Source organism: Solanum verrucosum, unplaced genomic scaffold (assembly GCF_900185275.1).
Source record: "Solanum verrucosum unplaced genomic scaffold, falcon-dt-bn FXZP01000048.1, whole genome shotgun sequence".
Taxonomy (NCBI): domain Eukaryota; kingdom Viridiplantae; phylum Streptophyta; class Magnoliopsida; order Solanales; family Solanaceae; genus Solanum; species Solanum verrucosum.
Window position 1 is genome coordinate 2502278 of NW_026020157.1, and position 27671 is coordinate 2529948.

Consider the following 27671-nt stretch of genomic DNA (forward strand, 5'->3'; position numbering starts at 1 on the left):
TCATTTCGGTTCCCCAAGTTAAAGAAGATGTTTTTAATACTTTTTGGCAGCTGAGGAGCTTTGATTCACACACTAATAATGTGATGGCAGTAGGATTTCAGTGTGATGGAAACTGGATGTATTCTGGATCTGAAGATGGCACTGTAAAGATTTGGGATTTGAGGTATTGTAGATATCAAAGTTGGATGTGTTACTCTCTTTCCAACTTCTCATTTTTCCTTTAAGTCAACTGTATCTTTGAATCTTTTGAACAAATAGGGCCCCAGGTTGTCAGAGGGAATATGAAAGTCGGGCAGCTGTGAACACTGTAGTTTTGCACCCTAATCAGGTTTTATACTTTGATCTTTGAATTGTGTGAAGGTTCTTTTTTAGTCACTTTTATCCTGTGTTTTTTTCAGCAAATTTTATGGCTTTGTTCAATTTCTTCATTGAATGATAATCCATATCAAATCTGAGTTTAGCTGCACAAGGAAATATTTGAATGAGCTATTCAGACTGGGCTCCATCACAAAAGATGGAACCATGCTAAAGAAGTAGAGATAGGATTGGCATAAATAGGGATGCTATTTTACAGTTTTACTGCTTCTTCATCTTTATGTACCACATATTGTGATTAATCAGTATAGAACAGGTCTCTCAGTTATGCTTCTGTTGTTTATTTGGCAAATTTCAAGTAGTTTAATAGTTTTGGTATATCTAATTAAGAATATACTGTGTAGTTCTTAGAAACTTTATCAAAAATCAATCAACTACATCTCAATTTAAACATAGTTGTGTCTGCTATATGGATCATGAATATCTAATCCTCTCTAAAGGTCTAGTTCAATCCAATAGTAATCAATTTATCATTTATGAAAAATTAGAGTTCTCTAGAACTAACTGCCTTCGAAATTTACCCTTTTCCATACATTGACATATAAGTTTCTACAACAACGACAAGTATTATGAGCCTATTTGGCCATCTAAAAACTGCTTATTTTGAAAAGTATTTTTTTCAGAATAATTTTTTTTGATGACTGTAGTGTCCAAAACAACTTTCGCGCACCTTGACTAATTCCACAGGACAGGATACCTAGGACAGGATACCTGCCACCTCCCACCAACATGTACCAGGTTACTCTGTCCACCAAGGCTAGGATAGATATGAAGAATCACCTAGGTTTTTGTCTTCGTTGAGTTCTGAACCTGAAACCTCAGGATTCTCAACCACTTTATTGACCACAAGGTCACACCCTTGGGTGCTGTCAAAACAACTTTTCAAAAAAGTACTTTTCGAGAGAAGCATTCTTGTGTTTGGCCAATTTATTTAAAAAGCGCTCCTTTTAGAATTTAATAAGCTAATTGTGTTTGACCAATCTTTTCATAAAGTATTAGTGTTAAATTACAGAAAAAGGTAAGTGTCAAGGTCCATTTTACATTCCGACTTAGTGCTGTCTCTTATCCTCAAAACATCTTCTATTCCTTTCAAGCCAAAATAGCCCACATAATGCAAATATGAACAGTCCACTGGATCTGCTTCGGCTCATTTCCAACTCTGTCCAAGCAAGCACAGCAGCAAATACTTCACTTCCTTGGGGATGACCCATTGCACTCCAAAGATGTTTTAAAACAGTGTCCATAATCTGCCAGGACCATAAGGTCTCTTAACAATAATAATTTTTTTTTTAACTTGACAAGGCATACATTCAAATTGGTTGTCTGTTACCCTTGACATGTGGGTTGATTTAGAGCCCGTTTGGATTGGCTTAAAAAAGTAGTTTTTAAGTCAAAAATAAAAAGTCAAACTGAAATGACTTTTAAGTCAAAAAATAAAAAGTAGGGGGAGACCTACTTTTGGTTTCTGACTTATTTTAAGTCATTTTGGACTTATTTTAAGTTATTTATTATATTTGCCAAACACTTCCAGAAGTCAAAAACTGACTTAAAAGTAGGTTTGACCGACTTTTAAGCCAATCCAAACGGGCTCTTATACTCTTTTCGATTTCTGAATGTCTCATAGCATGACTCAGATTGTGACTATTATTTATTACACTGCATGGTCTCAATTGCTTATTAGTAAGAAGCTTTTGGATGATACTTGTATTTAGTTCAATTGATCGTGTGATTTTGAGCTTATTACCTGTCCAGTCCACCCAACTCTCCTAGTTAGGTGCTGGGTGATTTAGAGCGCTCCAAGAGTTGTCAGGATTTCAAGTATTTTAGGTGTATAATTGTTGAGAAGGTTATTGGTGGTGTTCGTAGGATGAGAAGGGGGGAGCGACTGACCCAAATGAGATATAGATGGAACTTTGGAAGAACTCAGGCTGAGCAGGTTCGGGTTGAAGACAACAAAAATGCCCAAAGAATGGAGGTGGAACACAATGATTTCGTTGTACAAGAACAAGAGTGACATTCAAAGCTGCAACAACTATAGGGGATCAAATTGTTAAGCCACCCTGTGAAAGTTTGGGAGAGAGTGGTGGAGATGAAGGTGAGGAGGAGTGTTTCTATTTCTAAAAATCTAGTTTGATTTTATGCCAAGGCGATCAACTACAAAAGCTATTCATCTTATGAGGGATTGGTGGAGCATTTCAAGGAGTGGAAGAGGGACTTGCATATGGTGTTCATTGACCTAGAAAAGGCGTAGAACAAAGTCCCAAAAGAGGTTCTATAGAGATGCTTGGAGACTAGAGGTGTATCAGTGACATATATTAGGTCGATTAAAGACATAACGCAGTTCCTAGTTTTGATAGGGTTGCCCTAGGGATCAACTCATAGTTCATTTCTATTTGCATTGGTGATGGATTAAATGATGCACCATATTCATGATGAGGTGCCATGGTGTATGTTATTTGCAGATGACATAGTACTGATAGATGAGACTCGCGACATAGTAAACACTAGGCTGGAGGTTTGGAGACAGACTTTGGAGTCTAAAGGGTTCAGGTTGAACAAACCCAAAAGTGAATACTTAAAGTGCAAGTTTAGTGTTGTAATGTCGAAGGTTGGTGTGGAAGTGAGTCTTGATTCGTAAGTCGTCACCTAGAGAGGATGTTTCAAGTATCTTGGTCTATTATCCAAGGAAATGAGGGGATCAATGATGATGGCACACACCATATTGGTGTAGGCTAGGTGAAATGGAGGCTCTCCTCCGGAGTCTCTTTTGTGATAAAAATGTACAACCAAAGCTTAAATGTATGTTGAACAAAAAGATTGTTAATCTGTTTAGAAGGCTGTGATTGGTCCAAAGGGCGGGTCAAAGACGGATTTCTCGGTTATCGAAAAAAAAAAAAAAAGATTGTTAGGCCGACTATGTTGTATGGGGTGGAGTGTTAGTTAGTTAAGGACTCTTATGTTCAAAAAATGGGAGTAGCAGAAATGAGGATGTTGTGGTAGATATGCAGGCTCATTAGGAGAGACACGATTAAGAATGAAGATATTTGAAACAAGGTGAGGGTGGCTTTCGTGCTAGACAAGATGAGGGAAGCTAGACTGAGACTGTTTTGGACGGCGAGAGGCGACAAAAGGCGACAAGGGCCTGCCTCGCCACGCGGCGAGGCGAGCGGTGAGGCGCTCACCTTTTTGAATCGAGGCGCCAATTAGTACCAAAAATTAAAAATATTTAATTGCATATATAACTATCCAAAATCTCAATAGCAATAACATATATTAACAAATATTTCAATTCAAAAACTAAAAGTAGATACTAAAAGTCTAGAACTTTAAAGACCCAATAATTCAAAAGATAATACTAGAACTCTAAAAGTCTATTCTTCTTCAAAATTATCCAACTCTTGAAGATCAACATCCTCTTCATCATTATATTGCTCCTCATCTTCTTCCTCCTCGTAGTCTTCGTCAATTAGTGTCCGAGTCCTACTTGAAGTTGAACTTGTAGATGTAGTTTCTACTCCTTTGCCCTTGTCAAGTGCACTTGATCTTGAAGAAAGTCCCCTAAGATGATAGATACTCTCATCAGCTCCAATTGCCGTAGCAACACTACCCCAAGTAAGATCATCATCCTCATATACTAGTTCATCTTCTTCATCTTTGGGGCATCCAACTAACCATTCATTTGAATCATCAATGTTATCCAAGCGAATTGGATCAATGAGATCACGAGCATCATAACGACGTTTCAATGTTCTATTGTACTTAATGTACACTAGATCATTGAGACGTGATAGTGCAAGCCTATTCCTCTTTTTGGAATGAATCTTCCCATAAGTTATAGATATTAACTAATAGATATTGATAATAATATAATATGGAAATTAGGATATAATTTTTTTACTTACGTGTTCAAACACACTCCAATTTCGCTCACATCCGGATGAGCTACAAGTTAGGCTTAATACTTTCATGGCAAGCTTTTGCAAGTTTGGTGTTTCACTACCAAATAGTGACCACCATTCCACTATAATAAAATACATTTAAAGGTTAATGAGTATAAATAAGTCGAATAATTTAGGTAAGAGCTAAATCAACTCACTTACCCGGTGACCTTGTGTCTCTAGCTCTTTTAGCCGGACCACAACCAAATAGTCCATTTGCCATTTTGTACCTAGGAAGCTCAGCGACTAGTAAATCTTTTATTGTTGTATCGGGGATCATCTTCTCAACACATGCATAATACTCGGTCCACAGACTCTGTAGTAAAGTTCCCTCTTCTTGAGCTTTATAATACAATCCTGGGTTCAAAACATGGCCTGCAACATGCAAAGGCCGATGGAGTTGGTCTGACCACCTTGCATCAATAATTTCAAACACTTTCTCATATTGCTTCTTAATTCCACAAAAACCCCGTTCAATAGTTTCTTTGGCTCTATCCATTGCTTCATAAATATAGCCCATTGGTGTTTTTTCTCCCCATCCACCAAATGAAGCACTTTTGTCAAAGGGCCACAAACTGTAAGTACTCGAACAACATCATCCCAAAAGTGGGCATAAATAATAAGATTGGCAACTTCTTTCCCCAAAGTTTCCTTTGCAAATTTACTTGAAGTCTATTCGGTTGAGAGGACTAAAGTTCTCAAGTTTTTTCTTTGTATGTACATAGCTCTCAAAGATAAGAAGGCCGTTGCAAATCTTGTCTTGGCCGGTTTGACCAAATTTCTTTCCGTGGTGAATTTTCTCATCAAGTTTAACAACAATGGCCTTTGACTAATGTAAGAATGGATTCTGATGGCCTTCTTTAAAACTGTTGAAGTAAGATTATATTAATTAGTAGCTAATAAGTATTAAATATTGACTATAAAGAAAGTTAGAAGATAAGAGAGTGATATTACCGGAAGCATATGGCTTAACCTTGAATATGTCACCAAACATCAAGTTGATGCAATGAGCGGCACATGGAGTCCAAAAAATGTGTGGGTATGCACCCATCATCATGCTTCCCGCTTTAACATTCTCACTAGCATTATCAGTGACAATTTGTACAACATTTTCCGCTCCAATTATTTCAATAGTGCTTTCAAACAACTTGTACATTTTGGTGGAATCGGTAGATTCATTGCTAGCATCAACAGAACCAAGAAATACACTACCGATTGGAGAATTCACCAAAATATTAATGATCATTTTACCATTTCGCGCCGTCCATTTGTCCATCATAATGGAACATCCAAACTTTGTCCATTGCACTTTATGCTCATCAACAATTTTTTTCACTTTCTCCACCTCTTTTTTTAGGTGAGTAACTCTAACTTCATGGAATGTAGGAGGCTTCATTCCGGGGCCATGTTGTCCTACTGTCTCAATAAATTTATTAAATAATTTGTGATTGACACAATTAAAAGGGAGCCCCGCATCATACATCCATATTGCGAAAGCACTTACCGCACGCTCTCTTAGAATTTTCTTTGTTTCATCAATTCCTCCTCCTTTTTCAAAGCCTCCTTTTTGTGTTGATTTCTGCGGAAAATAGAGATTCATAGGCCCTTTCCGCGCGGTGGATGATGCACCTCCACTAGAAGATATCTTTGGAGTTTTGGAGGGAGGCATCATTTCCGCATATTCATCCATATCATCAACATCATCAATATCAATATATTTTTCCGGCTGCCTCACTTGAAATTTGGGATTATTAGCGATTTTATTTTGCATATAAGCCCATACTTCTTCTCTAATCGTCGACGGACAAGCTGTACATTTTTTAACATTCTTGAAACCACCCACTAAATGTTGCTTGTGTCGAGTTATTCCACTATTAAAAGTACTCCCACAAAAGTTACAATTAACCGAATCTTTCGTTGCTCCTTGGGTACCATAATTCCATCCAATGTCCCTCTTTTTGCTAGCAACTGCCATTAAATTCAGTCAATTCACTGTTTATGGACAAATGAATAAATAATTATAGAAGAATTTTTTTTTAAAAAAAATTATAGACAGCAACCAGTGAAGGCAGTAAGCAGTAACAGCTGAACAATAAAACAGAGGAAAAAAACAGAGCAGTAAAACAATAAAACAGAGGAGTAAAACAGAGCAGTTTTTTAAAATTATAGACAACAACCAGTGAAGGCAGTAAGCAGTAACAGGTGAACAATAAAACAGAGGAAAAAACAGAGTAGTGAAAGCAGCAAGCTACTGTATCTCAAAAAGAAAGAAGAAAGAGAAACGAAGAAGAGGACTGAACTTGAAGAGAAGAAGCGAAAAAAGAAGAGAAGAAGAAGAAGAGAACTCAAGAAGAAGAAGAAGAACTGAAAAGAAGAAGAAAAAAAAGAGTATACCTGGCGGCTGGCAGCAACTCGTGCGATGAAGGAGGAGAAGAGACGCGAGGCAGCGAGGGGAAGAGCCGAAGAGGAGCAGCAACTCGTGGAGAAGAGACGCGAGGAGAAGAGATCGCAAGGAGAAAAAAAATGCGACTGATTGATGAAAGTTTGAAAATGGAAAAAAAAAACCCTAATTTTGACTAATATTATTAAGTCAAAGCTTTTTAAACATTTAAAAACAAAATGGCGCCGCCATTTACTTCGCCATATGGTCGCCTTTTTGGGATCGCCACGCCTCAGTGAAGAATGGCGAGAATGGCTCGCCTTGCCTCGCTATCGCCTTTGGCGAATGGCGCTCGCCATTCATAACACTGGACTGAGATGGTTCAGGAATGTGAAGATGAGAGATGTAGATGCCTTAATGAGTAGGTGTGAGAGGTTGTCTATGGTGAGTTCCGACAGAGATAGGCTGGAGAAACATTGGGCAGAGGTGATTAGTTAGGACATGACACATTTTCCAACTTAATGAGGACATAAACTTAGATAGGAAGTTACGAAGCTCGTAGAGTAGGGTGGAAGGTTATTAGGTAGTTGAGTGTCCTCTCGTTCTTTAACCTTATATGTTGACTGCGAAAGTCACACTCTATCGTGTAAAACAGTCTCCTCGAGCCTGATTTGAAGTTCAACACAATAATTTAGGAGTTTTGTATGACTTGTGTTGGAGCTGATTATTCTGTGTTTTATCAACATTTTGCACCAAATTTATATATTTATTTGGTGTTTTATGTCGACGATATCGTTAATCACTGACAACGATCAAGTTGGTATCACTAATCTGAAAATGAAACAACATCTCTTTCAGCATTTCTAGACCAAGACCTTGGCAAACTGAAGTATTTTCTAGGCACTATGACTGCTTAGTCTAGATTAGGTATTGTTATTTTTCAACGCAAGTATGCCTTTGACATTCATGAGGAAACATGAATGATGGGATGTAGACTCATTGACACTCCCATGGATTCGAATGCAACTCCTGCCAGGACAGGGAGCAACTCATTAATCTCAGAATGTATAGGTGATTGGTTGGAAAGTTGAATTATCTCATGGTAACTAGAACTAACATCTCTTTTCTTGTGAGTGTTGTAAGTCAATTTATGACTTCCCTTTGTGATAGTCGTTGGGATGCAGTTGTTCATATTCTACGGTATATAAAGTCAGCTCTAGGTAAGGACTTCTTTTCGAGGATCAAGGCCATGAGCATAACATTGGATATATTGATGTTGATCGGGCAGGATCACCCTTTGATAGACGTTCTACATTCAGATACTTTGTGTTATAGTCGGAGGTAATTTGGTGTCCTGCAATAGTAAGAGACAGTGTGGTTGCTCGATCTAGTGCAGAAGCAGAATATCGAGCAATGGTAGTAGCAACTTGTGAGTTAGTTTGGATCAAACAATTGCTGAGAGAACTAAAATTTGAAGAAATTGATCTGATGGAACTTGTGTGTGATAATTAAGCGGCACTTCATATCGCATCAAATTTAGTATTTCATAAGAGGACTAAGTACATTGAGATTGACTCTTACTTTGGTAGTGAAAGATACTTTTAGGAGATATTGTTACAAAATTCGTGAAGTCGAGTGATCAATTGGTAGCTTTCTTCACCAAGTCCCTCATCGGTTCTCGTATCAATTACATCCTTAACAAGCTCAGTACGTATGGCTTGTATGCACCCGCTTGAGGAGAGTATAAGAATAGGAATAAGAACATAAATAATATATAGAATCGTACTTGAAAAAAAAGATTGTAATATAGTGTTTATAAATAGTTGAGTAATAATGTAGGTACACAATTCAATAATATTTTTTTGCTATATTTCTCACACATACTTATGACTCTCAAATATTTATGGGGTGATTTACAAGAATGGCCTTGTAAATGGCTGGTCTTGAACAGTTTTGACCCCTCTCAACTCTCGCTCCATAGGCAAAACTTCAAGTTCTAACAAGTTTTGACTTTTGATCTTGAAGATTTTCCCATGGGGCAAACGGGGTCAAAAGTTCAAGATCGCCCATGTCCATGACTAGGGTGTAATTTTTTGATTATTTTTTTTTGGCATTCTTTATTTTAGCAGACCTAATTCTTCAAAATCTTGGTACAAAAGTAAAAAAAATAATATTTTCTTTCTTGACTTCAACATTTCCAATTTGTGTGTATGCCTCACCAGAACACGCTTTTGATTGATCCATCCTCTCCTGTCAATTGATGGGCTTGAGCTTTTCTTTTTGTTGTGTTTCATGAATCTCATTCTTCTATATGTTTTGCAGACTGAGTTGATATCTGGAGACCAAAATGGCAATATCCGTGTATGGGATTTGAGAGCAAATTCATGTAGCTGTGAGTTGGTATGTAGTTTAGTTTTCATTAGTTCGTATATCTTGTGGTCTTTTGGATTATGGTCACTAGGAACTGAAATGATGGTTGGAGGAGTCATTCATGAGTGAATTTCAGGGTAATTCTGAGAGCTACACCATTAGCATTTAAAAGATATGAATTCTTTTTAATGATTCAATTATTTCAATTAAATGGTGAGCTAGTTAAACATAAACTGATCATGCCTCATATCTGTTGGTGTTGATAATCAATTTCTTCAAAAGGTAATGCTTTTCCTTTTTATAGTGTAATATATAGATCACAATAAAGGGTATTTAGTGGTCACCACCTCGTGGTGTGTGGATGTTTAATGTGCCGTACACAAATTGGTATTTATCAGTATATTTGAAAACTTAGGTACCGGAGGTGGATACAGCTGTTCGTTCTTTGACTGTAATGTGGGATGGAAGCTTAATTGTTGCTGCAAACAATCGTGGAACATGTTATGTTTGGCGTTTACTACGTGGCACCGAGGTAACCAGTGGTCCAATTCTACAATTCAAAACTGTAGCATGTGATATTACTTATCGGAGAAAAAACTGCACCTGATCTTTTCCCTGAGACCCAAATTCCTTCACTAATTGTGGGAGGTGGGATGAGAGGAATAAAAAACAACACGAAATCGACACTAGCTTATTTTAGTTTTTTTCTAGTTTCTGTTCTGTTAAATATAGTAAATGTAAAACTTTTCACTGAGCTGTCTTATCAATTTTTCCTGTAAGTCTGTAACTATCTTTCCTCCTTTGAACTGGATCGTTCAGTCTGATTGGACTCAAACCAAACTTCGTTCTTTCTCATGTGCCAACGTCCTCATGAATATGGATTGTTTCTGCAAGCATTTTTCTACAGCTGTGACTGAATATTACTAAAACTGACTTCACATAAAATGCAGACAATGACCAACTTTGAGCCTCTGCATAAGTTACAGGCTCATGATGGTTATATCCTCAAATGTCTTCTTTCCCCTGAATTATGCGAACCTAACAGGTAAGTGTTTTTCATGATTCCTTGTGTTTTGCTTCAAGTTTCTAGTCTCTTATCTGTTATTTACTTGTTCCTGTGAATACTATTTTGCTACCTAATGTGCTTGAGACACTTTCTATTTTAATATGCTTTAACATTTCTTAGTTTTTTTTTTTAAAAACTGTAATTTATAGGTATCTGGCGACTGCATCTTCTGATCATACTGTCAAGATTTGGAATGTGGATGGCTTTACCTTGGAGAAAACTCTGATAGGTATCAAATTCCAAAATAATTTCCAGTTATCGTTTTACTCATCTTTCCCCCTTTTGCTGATAGCTTCTTTCTAATTCTTCATCACATGTAATATTCATTAAATTTTGGTGTATTTTCTAGGACACGAACGCTGGGTTTGGGACTGTGTATTCTCTGTAGATGGTGCTTTTCTCATCACAGGTACATACTGAAATTGTTGTGTACTGTTAGAATATTTCTTTATTTCCTCCTAGCTATAGTTCATGAGCAAGCCATTTTGGTGCATTGAGAGTACTTATTATGTCATTTGAATTGTAGTTTTGGTTTTAACCCGTGAGTAGAAAATAGGTGTTGAAGAGAGCTTTACTGTTCATTAACATTCCCCAAATGAAGGAACATAACTGAGGTTTTCATTAGAGGGAGTGAAATGATATGGAGCTGGTCAGGGAACTTTTTGTTCCTTCTGTTGCCGGGTGAATTGCATGGTGGACTAGGGGCTGATTCAAAGTTTGAAGACTGAAAACAATAAACGTGGTATAGGATGGCAGAGTGACTCCAATATAGTATTTATTTGGGAATAGATTTGGGTTGGATTTTATATCTGACAGCTGCAGTTGGAGAATCTGATGATTAAGAACCTTTTAGATCTGTTTTTTATGCCCAAAGACCTTTTCAGATTAGACACCGATGTTTCTGTGCATTTCAATGTTGCCAAAAGAATTTCTAAGTCAAAAGCCTTCTTAAGTGCTTTAGATCTCATTTGTTTTTTTTAATGATTAAGACATGTGAATTCGAATACTCATTTGGATATTAAGATCTACATTAAGTTTTAGATGTTTGAATCTGAATACACATCTCAATATTCAGATGTTCTAAATACTAATTAAGACTTTGTTTTTCCCACAACTGAATATATAAAACTTATCTATATTAAAACATTAATAAATATAAAATTCAATAAAATATTCTTAGAACATTATATGGCGGTTAACTTGGTTGTGATGATGGCTCACGATGGTGGTTGTGGGTGCCGATTGGGGATAAGGTTAGCTAATGATGGTGTTGTGGTTAGTAGCTAATGGTGATGGGGGCTGATAATAATAGTTGATGGTGGCAGTTGATTTTAGTGATTGACAACGATGGTGGTTGGGGCGCTGAGTGGCAGTAGTTGGTAATGGTAGGCGGCAACAGTAGTTTATAATGGTAGGCTATGAAGGTAGCTATGAATGGATGAAATTGGTGAATTGTTTTTTCATAGAAATCCTTCAATGGACATCTCAATTATTAAAACTTTGTTATAGATGATAATCATTTAGATCTATTTAGACTCATTAAGTGGTTGTGGTAATCAAATGCAATTAGGGGTCGTTTGGTAGTTGGCTAAGAAACAAGTTATTCATGTATTAATTTTTTGTATAATGTGTACGACGTTGGTAGGTAGATAGGAAATAACTTATTCATGTATAAAATTAATAAGACGTTTGGTTGACAATTTAGAAACCCACGTAACTAATAGATGTATAATTCACGAGGGAATCTATGTATTATCTTATGCAGGATAGAAGGTGGAATAACTATTATATGTATAACTAATACATGAATAACTAATACATGCATAAAATAGTACATAGATTCATTCATAACTAATACATACATTATTAAGACATGCATAACTCTAACCAGCTATCAAATGACCCTTTATTGCTTGAGATTTGAATTCAGATTCAGACCTAAAGTTCAACAAACTTACTAAATAAGATTTGAATGATTAAAGATTATGACCTTCATCAAGTGCAAACAAATGAAGTCTTAGGTTTTTCTGTCCATTTGAGCTTCAAGCTTTAGTAGTTGGTCTCTGAAGTATTTGGCTTTTCAATTTTTCTCTAATATGAACAAAACACTCCCCTTGCAGCATCTTCTGATACAACAGCAAGATTATGGTCCACATCTACAGGCAAAGATATCAAAGTATACCAAGGGCATCATAAAGCAACAGTATGTTGTGCTCTACATGACGGGCCTGAACCTTCTAGCTGAACTTGGATCATGCATTGTTCATCTTACTTTCAGACAAATTGTTCAATGAACATATAGATGGCCCCCGAGGGGACTAGTTTAGTGGTAAGATCCTGCAGTGCATGATGTGTTGGGCTGATGCAGTGCATGCATTTGAGCCTTGCCGCATACAAAAGCTTGGTATTTAAGTGGAAAATGGTAGATGAACAGACTGATTATCCGCTGAAATTGTGTCGGCTGGCCCTCAAGGATTTCCTGGTTATCAAAAATATTTTAAATGTAATTTGGATGATTAATGTGGTGTTGTACATGATGTTCAGTTTATCCTGTTTTCTGTGCATGTGTACAGAAGTGACATTCTACCATTAGTTTACTTCCATGGTTTCATGGCATCCGTTGAAACTGTATGCTTATGCATATCCTGATCTATTTGGTTAAAAAGTTTCTAGCATTGAACAAAATCGTGATGCAACACTGAGTTTTTTGGTATGAGCTTTTAGCATAAATAATTCATGTTACTTGATTTCGAGGTTTTAAATTTGTTCTTTATTTGGTTTAACCTTCTAATAGCTGAAGTTTGATTAGCTAATTCAAATTGGCACCTAGCAGACCCACTGAGGGGGTAAGCCTCCCGGTCTTGGTCGGTCTCCATTTTTATGATCAAAACATGAGGGGTTTTTTTTACCTGTGTGCACCCAAAGGATAGTGGTTGCGAGTTTCCCTTGTCATAAAAAAGGTTTTAAGGGATGTCGGTCATTCTACTACACCTTTCGGCTGTTAAGGTCCACCAAATACAAAATCATGGTGAATTTTTAGCAACAAGACCCCAATATTTTCAAACCTTATTTCAAACATTTCCCTTAATTAAAAAGGCTTCCAAAAAGACACAAAATACGGTGTGAATTGCACATTCATAAGCCAACCCAAGTTTATTTGCTGCAGATAACTGTTACTCTAACACCCGCATCTCATTCACACTATATTGATGGTAGGGGTGTACATGGATCGAGTTAGTTTGAGTTTTTCAAAGTAAAATTTTTAGGAATTCCATAGTGCAAGGAGCAGATTATATGCCTATTCTTTTTCAATTTACAAAAATTCCTCCAAATTAGTGTCATCCGGATACATAGCAAATAAGCCGGGTCCGATGCATAAATTGATTTTTTGTTACGCTTGAAAAGGAAGAGAAACATAAAATTAAATAACAAAACCATAAATCACGGATCACGTTGTTGGCAATGGGAATCAATCTCTGGCAATGCGTAACAAGTTGAAACAATTAAAAATTTAGAGAAAATGGTCAAATGAGCCCCCATCCTATTATCGGATTTTCAACTACACACTTTTACTTCACGGGAGTCCTAATACCCCCCTAAACTATTTAAAATTGAAATTATTACCTCTCTAAATGCTTATGTGGCAAACTGAGTGTATTTCACTCTCTTTGAAGATCAAAAATAAATATTAAAAATTTATTTTTAATATTCTTTTCATTTTAAATTTTTTTTTCTTTATTTGTTTTTATCCCATCTCTTTTCTTCTTCTTAACAACTTAGTAGAGCATCGATGGTAGTCATCAAATTCCACCATAACGATCTGAAAACACCACCATTACAATATCTATTAACACCATAATTCCTAGATAAAAATATCTTTCCTACTCTCCACACAATAAAAAATTATTAAGTAAATAACTTTACCCCCATTTTTAAAATCAACTATTAACCATTAAAACAACATTGAAATATCATTTTGAAGCTATTGTAACAAATTTTTTCAGTTAACAAAATTCATTCAAACAACTTAATAATGCTGGGAATCTCTTAAAAAAATCTCAAAATATCCTCATCGAAAAAGATTTTGACCGATAATTTATTTTTTAGGTCATTCCTCTTATTGAATCACTGCTCTTGCAAAAATGACGCGTAGGATTGTCATTCCTCTAATTATCATCATAAATTTTTTCGCTTCTCAAGCTTTCCACTTGTGACTCTATGGTAAGATGGAATTGAAGGATGGAAGAGGAAGAACAAGAAAAGGAAGAGAAAGAAATAAAAGGAAAAAGAAAAAAGAAAAAAGAAAAAAGAAAAACATAATAAAATAATCAATAAAAAAATAAAAAATTACACGTGTCCAAACGCGTGGATTTCACTTATCAACATAAATGTGGTTGTGACTTTTTAGGGAGGTAATAATTTTGATTTTAAATAATTCAGGGGGGTAATAGGACCCGAGTAAAGTATACGTGTGTAGTTGAAAATCCAGTAATAGGTTGGGGGCTCATTTGACCATTTATTTCTTCTCCCTATTCTTCCAAAATTCATTCAATTTTGTTTCAAAATATTCAAAAAAAATTGAACTGATACAACGTGAATATTATGTCGATCTTGTTGAGACATTCGGAAATCTGGGAAAGTGAAGTGAGATATGAACGATACATAAGTGATGAAAAAGTTGTTGGCCAAAATATTGCTTTTGTGAATCTCAAACCATCCAATGCAGTTGAAATGGAGATCAATAAATTGAGGGAAATATGAAAATTTGATACATCATAGAAGGTAATTTATCTCTAATGATTATTAGGAATGACATGGTAGTAAAACTGTACATGGAGGTAAAGAAGCACGAGCATGAATTTGCAATGTATCTGCTATGCATTGATACAACAAACAAAAAGATCTAAGTGATACATTGTTTTGATGTGCCATCTAGTGCCATCGTATGTGTCAAAGGTTCATAAATGGATGCACAATCTCTTGTTGTAGTTAAATAAAAAATTGATGATTCGTGTTATATATGAGAATTGGAAGTAACAAATTATATAACTGATATAAGAAGTACGGAGGTGAAGGCGAAGATACATCATGAATATCTCAATTTTGCTAAGATATTCTGGAATTGATTTTTTGAGATGGATAGATTTGTCATGATACATTACTATTTATGTATCTCATTTAAATTGATAGGTATTGTATTTTTACGGGATACATTAAACAAGTAATTATTGTCATAAGTTGTTTGGTTTGAAATTGATACATTACTGTGTGGTAGGTTTTATGTATAAAATACATATAGTATAATGGCTTAAGTCATCCGCAGCTCCTTAAAATTGTCTGCATAATTCGTTTAAACACTTGAACTAAGGCTCATCCCTGTTGAACACCTATGCCCCTTAAAATTGATACCTAGTTGACATTTTTTTGACAATAAAAAAAAAAGAGATGTGTGTACTCCACTTATTGTTACATGACAGTGACATGACAAATTCATGAATTAAATGATGACATGTGGCATCTAAATCCAAAAAACTTAATTAAAAAATGAAATACTAAAAACAACTATTTTAATCTATTTAACTAACTAAAAAAATAATTTAAAAAAGAATTTCTAAACACCCACCCACCAACTGATAACGCTCAACTACACTTCATCCAATTCTAAGTGTAGGCGGTCACAATCAAGTATAAACCCAACGAAGAGTTCAATTACGAAGTAAGAAGCGTGTTCTAGTCATTTGTAGAAGTAAACATTATTGAAACAATTAAAGTAAAGTGCAGGGGTTGGCAACTAGTGTCAAATGGGGGGATTAGAGTGAGCAATTAACAACTACGCAAACAGGGGATAATCAAGTTGAGAGGGATCCTTGGGGATGTGACCGAATAAACACCAATTTTGCTATATAGGTGATTATTATTTATTAAAAGACGTTGAATCTTAGTGGGTAGGCTAGGCTTTAGATGTAATAGTCATCTCTCGATCAACTACCACGAATCAATCGAGTTCTCTCGAACCTCGACAAGCATAACACTATGAACAACCCAAAACCTCAATTAATCTACTCTCTAGAGCCAAATTGGTAGGATCGAATTCAGATTCACTTTGTCAAGCTATATCAAGAATAACTCAATCACTACAATAATCAATTGATAGTTTTAATTTTAAAACTTCTTTCTCAAGCAAGCCAAGAATGCTAAACTAGAACTGTATTTGCAACTACAATTCATGAATTAAAACACAACTATCAATCAAATCCACTTCAAATCAACATTTAAATCAGTAAATACTAACACCCATAAGCTAATTAGAACATTTAATCACATAATCATACCCCCAAAGAATGGGGATTTTAGCCACACATCATAAAAAGCAAGAAAGTATTTCCAACTATGTTCTCCATCAGCTCGGTAACAATTTGCAAGTCTTCACAATGCTTGGAATTAGTTCAATATCAAAACCCAACTTAAAATCCTACTAAAAAAATAAATACTAAAAACAGTGTTTAGATAAAAAAAACCAGAGTTAGAATGTGTAGAAACTTGTTGGAGCTCGAGAACCTCTGAAAAAACTCCTTTTTCATCTTTTAAAAATCGCATTTATACTCTTCTAGATTTTCAGCTTTAGGACCGATCGGTGGAATAACTCGAGCATTGCCGACCAGGTCGGCGATGCACCGAGTGTTCCTTCCATCGCCTTCTTGGCGTGACTTTTCATCACCCCCTTGCTGTAACTTTATGCGATCCAGGTTGGGCTCGCCGACCGGTTCGGTGATGCGCCAAATATTCCTTCATCTCGCCTTTTGGTTTGCCTTTTCACCAATCATTCTATAACTTTGTGCAAGCTAAGTCCCCATCGCAGATTCAATCGGTGAATCACCAAGTTGTCCTTCCCATCGTCGAGTTGGCTTTGTCCTAGGCTGGCCTGCTGTAACTTTTGGCGAACTGAAGAGCCACTCGGCGGTTCGCTGAGTGGTCTTGGCGATCATCATCCTTGATTTTCTTCAACTTTTTCACCTTTTCGCTCCTTTTTTTGCCGGGTAATGTCCTTGCCTTGCTCTTTTGCCTTCATTGCTTTAAATTAGCATTTTAACATCAGTTTAGAGCATAAAGTAGGCATTGAAGACACTAAAATTATGAATATTAAGCCCTAAATGAGTCTAAATCCCCGACTCATCAACACCCTCAACTTAAACTTTTGTTTGTCCTCAAGTAAAACACAAGATCAATCAGTGCAACAGAGATGTCTACAAATAGTGCTACTCAAGACTCAACATGAATGCACATGAGGTTCAATCTACCCATGCAATGTTCAATTGTGCACTACAAGTTTCAAACTGTGACTAGCCATTATCAAATAGAATTCAAGCTCACAATGCTTCCTCAAATGCAAATTCAAGCTAACAAGAACATTTGAATGCCTTCACATCAAGAATGATTCCATGCTCACACAAATCTCATCAAAATTACAAAATATATGAATCAAAAGAAACTCTCACACTCTCAAAGATAAACACATGCATGATTTTCTCCATAGGCTTCCCCGTATTTTCCAATCAACATGACAATAAGCTCAATCAAGATCACAAAGGTCTTTCAAGGCTTGTAACGGGGTTGAGGGTAAATCTATGATCAATTTTTTCTTAGTGACTTCTACCTTCATGAAGCATGTCCTACTAGTACCTTTTTCTCCTTCTCTTTCACTCTTTTTGATTTTCACAATCCACCCTAAGTCTACCGAACTATTTGGCGAACCACCGAAAGGAAACAAGCTCGCCAAAATTTCTAGAATGTTGACCCTCTAGTCCGAACCAAAAGGTGGGCTAAATCGAGCTCGCTGAACCATTCAGTGAACCACCGAATATTCTGGTAGCTTACCAAAATTCCTAAAGCGGGATCTCCAAACCATTCGGCAATCCACTGAAAGGATCCTATCATCGCCCACTCGCCAGTCCCTTCACATTCAACAAACGTCATTCCAAAACAACTAACACTTGGGTTGCCTCCCAAGAAGTGCCTCATTTAACGTCGTGGCATGACGTGGAAATGCTCTCACGTATCTTCCAAATATACCACTTTGATTACTGATATTTCCTGACATTCTCCAAAATAGAGCTTCACACGCTGCCTATTTACTTTGAATGTTGGTCCTTCTTCACCTTCAACTTCAATTGCCCCATTTGTGAACACTCGAGTTACTTTGAATGGGACAGATCACTTTGATATGAGTTTACCCGGGAAGAGTCTGAAATGAGAATTAAATAGAAAAACAAAATCACCTACTCGGAACTCTTGCAGAAGGAATTTAGCGTCGTGCCACTTCTACATTTTCTCCTTATAAAGGGCTGAACTTTCATACGCCCTCAACTAGAATTCTCCGATTCATGGAGTTGATTGACTCTCCCTTTCGAAGCATCCCCCAATTCAAATTTAACACCTTCAATGCCCATAGTGCTTTGTGTTCAAGCTCGATTGGTTAGTGACACGACTTTCCAAATACTAGTTGATATGGATACATGCCAATCGACATCTTAAAAGCGGTGCGGTATGCCCAAAGGGCATCATCCAACTTCCGAGACCAGTCAGTCCGATTTGTATTTTGCTAGAATACCCTTTATTTCTCAATTTGACACTTCAACTTGGCCACTTGTCTGCGGATGATAGGGTGTTGCAACTTTATGCTTGACTATGTATTTGCCCAACAGTGCGGTAAACAACCAGTTCCAAAAATGAGACCCTCTATCACTGTTAATAGCATGTGGGGTCGCAAACCTTGTGAAAATGTATCGCTTCAAGAACTGCACCACACTCTTTCCTTTATTATTGGGCAAAGATACAACCTCTAACCACATTGAGTCGTAATCAACCACTACCAATATATACTTGTTTGCGAAAGAGCTCACAAACAGTCCCATGAAGTAGATTCCCTACACATCAAATAGTTCGACCTCAAGGATGGGGTTAAGAGGCAACTCATGCTTCCTTGATACTTCTCCATGCATTTGGCATTCTATGCATTGTTTAATGAAACCATGAACATCTTTGTATAGTGATGGCCAATAGTAGCCACTTTGAAGCATTTTGGCGGCTTTTCACACCTCGCTATGATGACCGCCCGCAGGTGAAGTGTGGCAAGCATTGAGAATTACATTGACTTCCTCTTACGATACGCATCTTCGAATTATATGATCTGTGCATTCTCTAAATAGATATGATTCATCCCAGAAGTACCTCTTTACATCAAACAAGAGTCTCTTTTGTTGGTAGAAGTTCAGGCCTTCGAGTATTATCCCACACACTATATAGTTGGCAAAGTCAACATACGAAGGTGGGTTGCCTTGGATTACCCTCATCACTGTTTCATTAGGAATTCAACTACACTGTCTCTCTCATTGGAATCAACAAGGTTGGTTTCTAACCGAGACAAATGATCTGCCACTTGGTTCTCACATGTCTTTTGATCCTTTACCTCAAAATCAAACAATTGTGACAACAACACCCACCGAATCAGTCTTGGTTTGCATCTTTCTTAGCCATCAAATATATAATGGCAGCATGATCCATGTGCACCACCACTGTAGTTCCCAACAAATATGCTTTGAATTTTTCAAATGCATACACCACAGCTAACAGTTCTTGCTTCGTGAATGTATAATTCTTTTGAGACACATTCAGTGTCTTACTTGCATAATAAACCGGATCGATTAACTTCCCTATTTCTTTGACCAAGAACAGCCCCCAAAGCAACACCACTATCATCACATATGAATTCAAACGGGATACTCCAATTGGGGGCAATAATGATCGGGACCGACACTAATTTTTCTTTCAAGAACAAAAACGCTTTGAGGCAAGCGTTATCAAAATGGAAGGTAGATTCCTTCTCTAACAATTTACAAAAAGGGTGAGCTACTTTGGAAAAATCTTTGATAAACCGCTGGTAGAAACCCACATGGCTTAGAAAACTCCGGACACCTTTACCGAAATAGTAGGGGGGAGCTTGCCAATGACCTCAACCTTCGCTTGATACACTTGCATTCCTTCTCCTGAAATTTTATGCCCCAAAACAATTCCCTCTTTTACTATGAAATGACACTTCTTCCAATTTAGAACTAGGTTGGTTTCTATGTACCTTTGTAGTACCTTCCCAAGGTGTTCAATACATGCTTCAAATGAATCACCAACGACTGAAAAGTCATCCATGAATACCTCCATTGAGTCTTCCACCATATCTGCAAAGATAGAAAACATACATCGTTGGAATGTTGTCGGAGCATTGCACAACCCAAAAGGCATCCTCTTGAAAGCCAAAGTCCCATAGGGACATGTAAAAGTAGTTTTCTCTTGATCTTTCAGTGCAATGGAAATCTGGTTGTATCCGGAATAACCATCCAAAAAGCAATACCATTCACGCCACGCAAGTCTATCAAGCATTTGATCCATAAATGGCATTGTAAAATGATCTTTCTCGTTCCATGCATTTAATTTCCGACAGTTTATGCATACTCGCCAACCGGTGACCAACCTCATAGGTACAAGTTCCCCTTTCTCATTTGGAACCACTGTGATGCCTCCTTTTTTGGTACACATTGTACGAGACTTACCCATTTGCTATCCGCAATAGGGTATACCACGCCTGCATCTAGCCACTTGATGATTTCTTTCTTCACCACTTCTTGCATAGGTAGATTTAGTCTTCTTTGATGCTCAACACTTGGTTTGCATTCACTATCCAATTGGATTTATGAGTGCAAATCTCGGGGGGAATACCAACAAAATCAACAATTGTCCATCCTATGACCTTAATGTATCGCTTTAACACCTCAACAAGCAATTTCACTTGCCACTCAAGCAAGTTTGTTGCAATGATGACTGGCAAGGTGTTGTTTTCTCTCAAAAATACATACTGAAGATGAGATGGGAACACTTTCAACTCAAGCTTTGGAGGTTCTTCCGTAGATGGTTTAGTGGGGGGGGGGACTTTCTCAATTTTTCATATCAATATCGAGCTTAAATGGATTTTTAGAATGGGCACCTAATCCCGATAGAGCAGCCACAACTTCATCATACCCTTGAACTTATTCCTCATTATAATTTGAAAGGACATCAGGAAGGGGTTCACCCATACACATCATTTCACTCGAACTAGCTACTGCTTCATCAATCATATCAATTGTTGAGACGGCATGAATGTCACTAGGTTGCTTCATTGATTTGCACACATTAAAAGTAACCTCCTCATCATTTACCCAAAACTTTAACTCACCACTTTCAACATCCACAAGAGCTCTTCCGATTGCCAACAATGGTCTACCTAAAATAATAGGTACTTTAACATCAATCTCACAATCCTAAATAACAAAATCAACTGAAAATATGAACCTATCAACTTTCACCAAAATATCATGAAGTATGCCAATGGGATGCTTAATCGATCGATCAGCCATGAGGAGTCACATTGTTGTAGACTTAGGTACACCCAATCCAAGTTGTTTGTAAATGGCTTATGGCATCAAGTTAATACTAGCCCCCAAATCACATAATGTTTTAGCAAATTAGAGCATTCCAATAGTGCATGGAATAGTAAACGCACCCGGATCAACTTTCTTGATAACCACATTGCTTTTCGTGATGGCACTATAACTATGAGACACTTTAACTGTTTCAAAATCCATACTCCTCTTCTTGGTTACCAATTCTTTCATGAACTTTGCATAGCCGGGCATTTCCAACAACGCTTCCACTAAAGGAAGATTTATTGATAGAGTCTTGAACATGGATATAAATTTCTTGAACTTTGCATCATCATCCCGCTTTTTGAGTCTTTGAGGAAATGGTGGGTTGATTTTGGGCATCGGTTTTACCAACTTTGAAAAAGAAGAAGCCCTTCCTTAGGTATTTGCAGTTCCTCGGTGGTGCTTTTCCTTGGACTTTCTTCAACCTCTTTGGGAGTATTCGGTGCTTGGTCGGATCCCTCTACATCAATGGCGTCCTCATCTTCTCTACTAGTCATTGCCTTATCGGTCACCTTCACATCACCACCTGCTAATTTCCCACTCTGGGTCAACACCGCTAAGCATCTGTCATGATCAGCCTTTGAATCCACCATATCATCATTTGCACACCTTTATAATGGCTTGGAGTCTAGTTGTGCTGAAAGTTGACTAATTTGACATTCGAGTTGTTTGATATATATTGAGTACCCCATGCAATCAACAATAAAAAAATTCCATCTATGAGAATTTGAGTACCTGCACTGTTGTTCATTTGATGCCACCGCAGGTGAGTTTTCTGGTCCTCTTTATTTCTTTACTCTTCCTCAATTCACATATCATGATTGTGTTGTTGTGAATTGTGCATTACCGACTTAAAGTTAAGATTTGATTGATACAACAATTTTAATATTATTAACTATTTGATCAATTCTTGGCTGCTATCAAAAGTTAATAATTGGCAATGATTTCCATTAGAGAATTGGGCAGTATGCATTAGGAATTAGGAATACGTAAATAGTTAGGTCTGCAAAACATTTTTCGTGACCAACTGAGTTTTTATTTTCTTATTATTATATTATGATTTAAGTTTTGATAAATTGGTATATGTAATTAAGTAATTATGTGTATTATATTATATAAATACCATTAGATTTATTTTAATTGAAGGATTTAAAAATTAATCCTAGACTTGAAATATAGGAAATTGATTAAGATTAGGTGGATTTTTGGGTCACATATAGTAATATGAGCATTGTTCGTTTTGAAATGTTATTGTGATTATTTATTTAAATAGATTTCATTGATTTGGAAGCCCAATGAAAGGGGAAGACTCAAGTCCCGGAGTAATTGTTCAAATGTTTGAGGCAAGAAGATTTCTTGATCTTTGTTAGGTGTATATAATCATGTATTTCTTTGTGGTATGTGTTGGGGAGTAATGAGACTTGGTAATGGGTTAACTTGTTTATAATGAATGATCATAATGAGGAAAAATGGGTAATAAAAGGCAACTTGATTATATATTGATATGTGATGTGTTGAGAATGATTGGAAAATTTTATTGATTCATTGTTGATGTTGTTTTACGAGGATTCTAAATGAGGATTGGTGATGTCACGCCCCGAGGCTACCCCCGGGGAGTAAACACGGGACCTAGGATCACGTATTACCCCAAGTTAACCCTGAGCTGGCATATCATAAGCATACTAAAAGATTACAAAATAAATATACTATGCCGAAGCTTAAACAGTGATAACTAAAAGTGGAGAATACCCAATACTGATTTGAATATATAAAAGACTATGATATTCATGGGAAGGTACCATTAAGTAACCAATCCAAGCTAGAGTTCGTTTAGAATAGCTCTTAAATCTTGATTCAACTTAGGATAGAAAACCTTTCAACCTTATGAATCCTTTATGTGAGAATGACCTTTCACAACAACAACAATATTGATGATTTACTTTCAAAGTAACCTTTAATCATTTATATCAATTCCATAGAAAGAACATGCATATCTTCATAAATTCCTCTTTCATAGTTCATTATCTCATAGTCTAAAAATCATGGATCATGCATATGTTCATGTAATGTAACTTAAAAATCATATAATTACTTCAATTCATGCATAAATAAATAGAAAATAGTCAATTTGATCAAGATTGAAAGGAACCATGAAGATTGAGTAAAACCCTAACTTGAATTGAGAAACTACCTTTACAAAATTGGAGATTTTAGGAACCCTATGGAGGAAAGGACTCCATAGGTTAATGATAACATACCTTAACAATCAATGGTGAATTGGAGTTCTTCCAGCCAAACCCTAGCTTTCTCCTTCCTTAGTTCTTGAGGGGAAGTTTGGGGGTGATGGGAATTTAAGAACTTAAAAGAAAGGTTTAGAATGCGTAGTTTTTAGGCTTAAGAGACTTATATAGGGCTTAGGATTAATATCAAAATGACCTAGTTTAGGCATTAATCAATTAGGGAAAAGACTTAAAATCCCCTAAAAATTAACTATCGTCCTGATCAACCATAGAAATGGTCAAAGATCCTTAATTTGGCCAACTTTTGATGAACATAATCTATGGTTTGGAGGTCCATTTATGGACCGTATAAACCAACCTTTTGACTTAAAATTTCACCCAATCTAGGACTCACCTACGAGACCTATCTACGACTCATACATAGGATGACAAACCTACTGGTCAATCGTAGAAAAAGATATTGGGAATTAATTTTACAAAAACTCTAGCTGGTTCTACGGTTCACTTCCTATGACCGGTAGGACTTCTTACGGTCCGTAGGTTGGACCCGTAAAACCAGTTCTTAGACAGATTTTTGCCCTACCTTTTCTTTCGACTTTCTAAATCCCGAGGTGTTACAATATCTTCCCCTTGGGAACATTCTTCCTCGAATAGGACTCAAGCTGATATGAATAGAGTAGGAGAGAAACTAACAACCCATCATGAATTCAATCACATAAATGCACATATCTGAGGAGGAAAATCAACTCTAAGCTAAAACACATTTAAAACATTATTTCATAAGACATACATGCAACTCACACCCCAACGCACATGAATATGGAGAATCACTTCGAGCTAGATGATAAAATTCAAAATTAGATTTTCATGAGCATGCATGCATGAGGAAATATAAGAATGGATAAGACACATGAAACCAAAAGAGTGATCCATGAGGAACTAAATACCTCAAGCTAGAGTACAGACGGAGGGAAAGAGATGAGGGTATCGGGACATCATATAGGCCTTGGCCTCCCAAGTAGCGCCCTCAACTAATTTATTCTTCCACAAATGCTTCACAGAAGCAACTTCTTTGTTTCTCAACTTCTGGACTTTCCCGTCTAAAACCTCAACTGAAACCTCTTCATAAGAAAGATTCTCTTTAACTCCCATGCTTTCCAAGGGAATAGCAATGTCGGATCTCCAACACACTTCTTCAACAAGGAGACAAGGAATACTGGATGCACTGATGCTAAATCATTAGGCAAATCAAGCTCATAGGCAAGTTTACCAATACACCTTAAAATTTGATACTGGCCCACTTAATGGTGACTAAGCTTCCCTTTCTTTTCAAACCTCATTACACCCTTTATAGGTGAAATTTTCAAGTAAACCCAATCATCAACATCAAACTCAAGATCTCTTCTTCTAACATCGGCATATGGATTTTGTTGACTGTGAGCCATTTTCAGCATTTCTCTAATAAGCCAAACTTGCTCCATAGCCTCATGCACTAATTCAGGACCTATCAAAGCCACCTCACCAACTTCAAACCAACCTATAGGAGATCTACACCTCCTACTATAAATATCCTCAAATGAAGCCATATCAATGCTTGAATGATAGCTATTATTGTAAGCAAACTCAATCAAAGGAAAATGATAATCCCAATTACCTTTGAAATCAATCACACAAGCCCTCAACATGTCTTCCAAAGTTTGGATAGTACGCTCTTCTTGCCCATCGGTTTGAGGATGAAAGGCCGTACTAAGCTTAACACTAGTACCAAGGCCCATTTGGAAAGATTCAAAAAATTGAAAAGTGAATTGGGTACCATGATCGGAGATAATACACAAGGGAACTCCATGCAACCTAACCATTTCTCTCAAATAAAACTTAGCATAGTCTTTCGCTGAATAAGAAATCTTGACAGGAATGAAATAAGCCGATGTATTCATATGATCCACAATAACCCAAATCGAGTCATGTTGTCATCGGGTACAGGGTAACCCAACAATAAAGTCAATATTAAGATCTTTCCACTTCCAAGTGGGAATGCTAGTATCTTGGGATAAGCCTCCTAGCTTTTGATGTTCACCTTTTACTTGTTGGCAATTAGGACACTTAACCATAAATTCTGCAATATCCTTCTTCATCCCATTCCACCAATAGACCTCCCGTAAGTCACAGTACATCTTGGTAGCTCCCGCGGGAATGGAATTTTGAGAACTATGGGATTCCCATAAAATTTGCCTCCTCAAATTGTTAACATTGGGAACACACAAACGACCTTGATACCGAAGCACACCATCTCCCCCTCGGGAGAAAGCCTCGATGGACTTCTAAGCACCGCTCCCTTCAATTCAACCAAAATTAGATCAAGACCTTGCTTGGCTTTAACATTCGACACAAAGGACGATTCTAAACCATCAAGAACCATAATACCACCTTCATTAACATCAACTAACTGAACACCCAATTGAGCCAATCTATGAACATCTCGAACTAACTTCATTTTATCATTCTCAACATGAGCAACACTTCCCATTGATAGCTGACTAAGAGCATTTTCCACCACATTAGGTTTATCGGGTTGGTAGAGGAAACTCATGTCATAATCCTTTAGCAACTTAAGCTACCTTCTTTAGCAAAGATTTAGATCTTTTTGCTTGAACACATATTGCAAACTTTTGTGGTCGGTAAAGACATTATATGAAAACCATAAAAGTAATGCTTCCAAATCTTTAAGGCAAACACAACCGCCACTTGCTCCAAATCATGGGTAGGATAGTTTCTTTCGTGAATCTTAAGTTACCGCAAAACATAATCAATAACTTTCCCATTTTGCATAAGAACACACCCTAGTCCAATCTTTGAAGCATCACAATAAACAACAAACCCATCAGACCCTTTCGGTAGAGTCAATACCAGAGTGGAGGTAAGTCTATCTTTCAATTCTTGGAAGCTCTTCTCACACACTTCAACCATAAAAACATAATTTATTTTGGGTCAATGCAGTCAATTGAGAGGCAATCGTAGAAAACCCTTCAACAAACCTCTTATGATAACCAGCTGAACCCAAGAAATTTCAAATTTCTAAAGGGGACAGGGGTCTAGGCCAACTCTTAACCGCATCTTTCTTCTTAGGATCTATCTCAATACCTTTACCGGAAGCAATGTGACCAAGAAAAGCCACGAATCTCAACCAAAACTCGCATTTACTAAACTTTGCAAAGAGTTGTTGGTCCTTGGAATTGCAACACAATCCTCAAAAAATTATTGTTGTGCTTATCCTTGCTGCTTGAGTAAATCAAGATATCATTGATAAACACAATCACAAACATGTCAAGGTATTGTCTAAAAACCATATTCATCAAATCCATAAATGCGTACGGAGCATTAGTCAGCCCAAATGACATTACCAAGAACTCATAAGGACCAGACCGAGTCCAAAAAGCCATCTTTGAAATGTTATCTTCCTTCACCCTCAATTAGTGATAATTCGATTGGAGGTCAATCTTAGAGAAGTAACTTGCTCCTTGTACTTGATCAAACAAATCATCTATCCTTGGAAGAGGATATTTATTCTTAATGGTAACCTTGTTCAATTACCGGTTGTCAATACACATGCGAAGTGAACTATCCTTCTTATGAACAAATAAAACTTGAGAACTCCATGGAGAGATACTTGGTTAGATGAAACCCTTTTCCAATAAATCCTTCAATTACTCTTTCAATTCCTTAAATTATGTCGGAGATATGTGATGCTTATCGTGACCAATGACACTAACCTATGATTCGAGTGTCTAC

General features: G+C 36.8%; 2 protein-coding genes across 3 annotated transcripts in view; one reads left to right on the forward strand and one right to left on the reverse strand.

Annotated features, from left to right (window-relative positions):
• The window catches only part of LOC125828357 (target of rapamycin complex subunit LST8-1), a 1170163-nt gene extending 1157442 nt beyond the window's left edge, over positions 1–12721 (forward strand). For both annotated transcript variants that reach the window (XM_049507671.1, XM_049507670.1), the window contains 8 exons: positions 51–163; positions 259–328; positions 9016–9093; positions 9479–9595; positions 10014–10108; positions 10279–10358; positions 10479–10538; positions 12250–12721. In XM_049507671.1, the coding sequence (XP_049363628.1) occupies positions 51–163; positions 259–328; positions 9016–9093; positions 9479–9595; positions 10014–10108; positions 10279–10358; positions 10479–10538; positions 12250–12374 (738 nt within the window). In that variant the 3' untranslated portion in view covers positions 12375–12721. The remainder of the gene's footprint in view (positions 1–50; positions 164–258; positions 329–9015; positions 9094–9478; positions 9596–10013; positions 10109–10278; positions 10359–10478; positions 10539–12249) is intronic.
• LOC125828355 (1-acyl-sn-glycerol-3-phosphate acyltransferase 2) overlaps positions 1–27671 on the reverse strand; it is a 525228-nt gene that overhangs the window by 175290 nt on the left and 322267 nt on the right. The window lies entirely within an intron of this gene.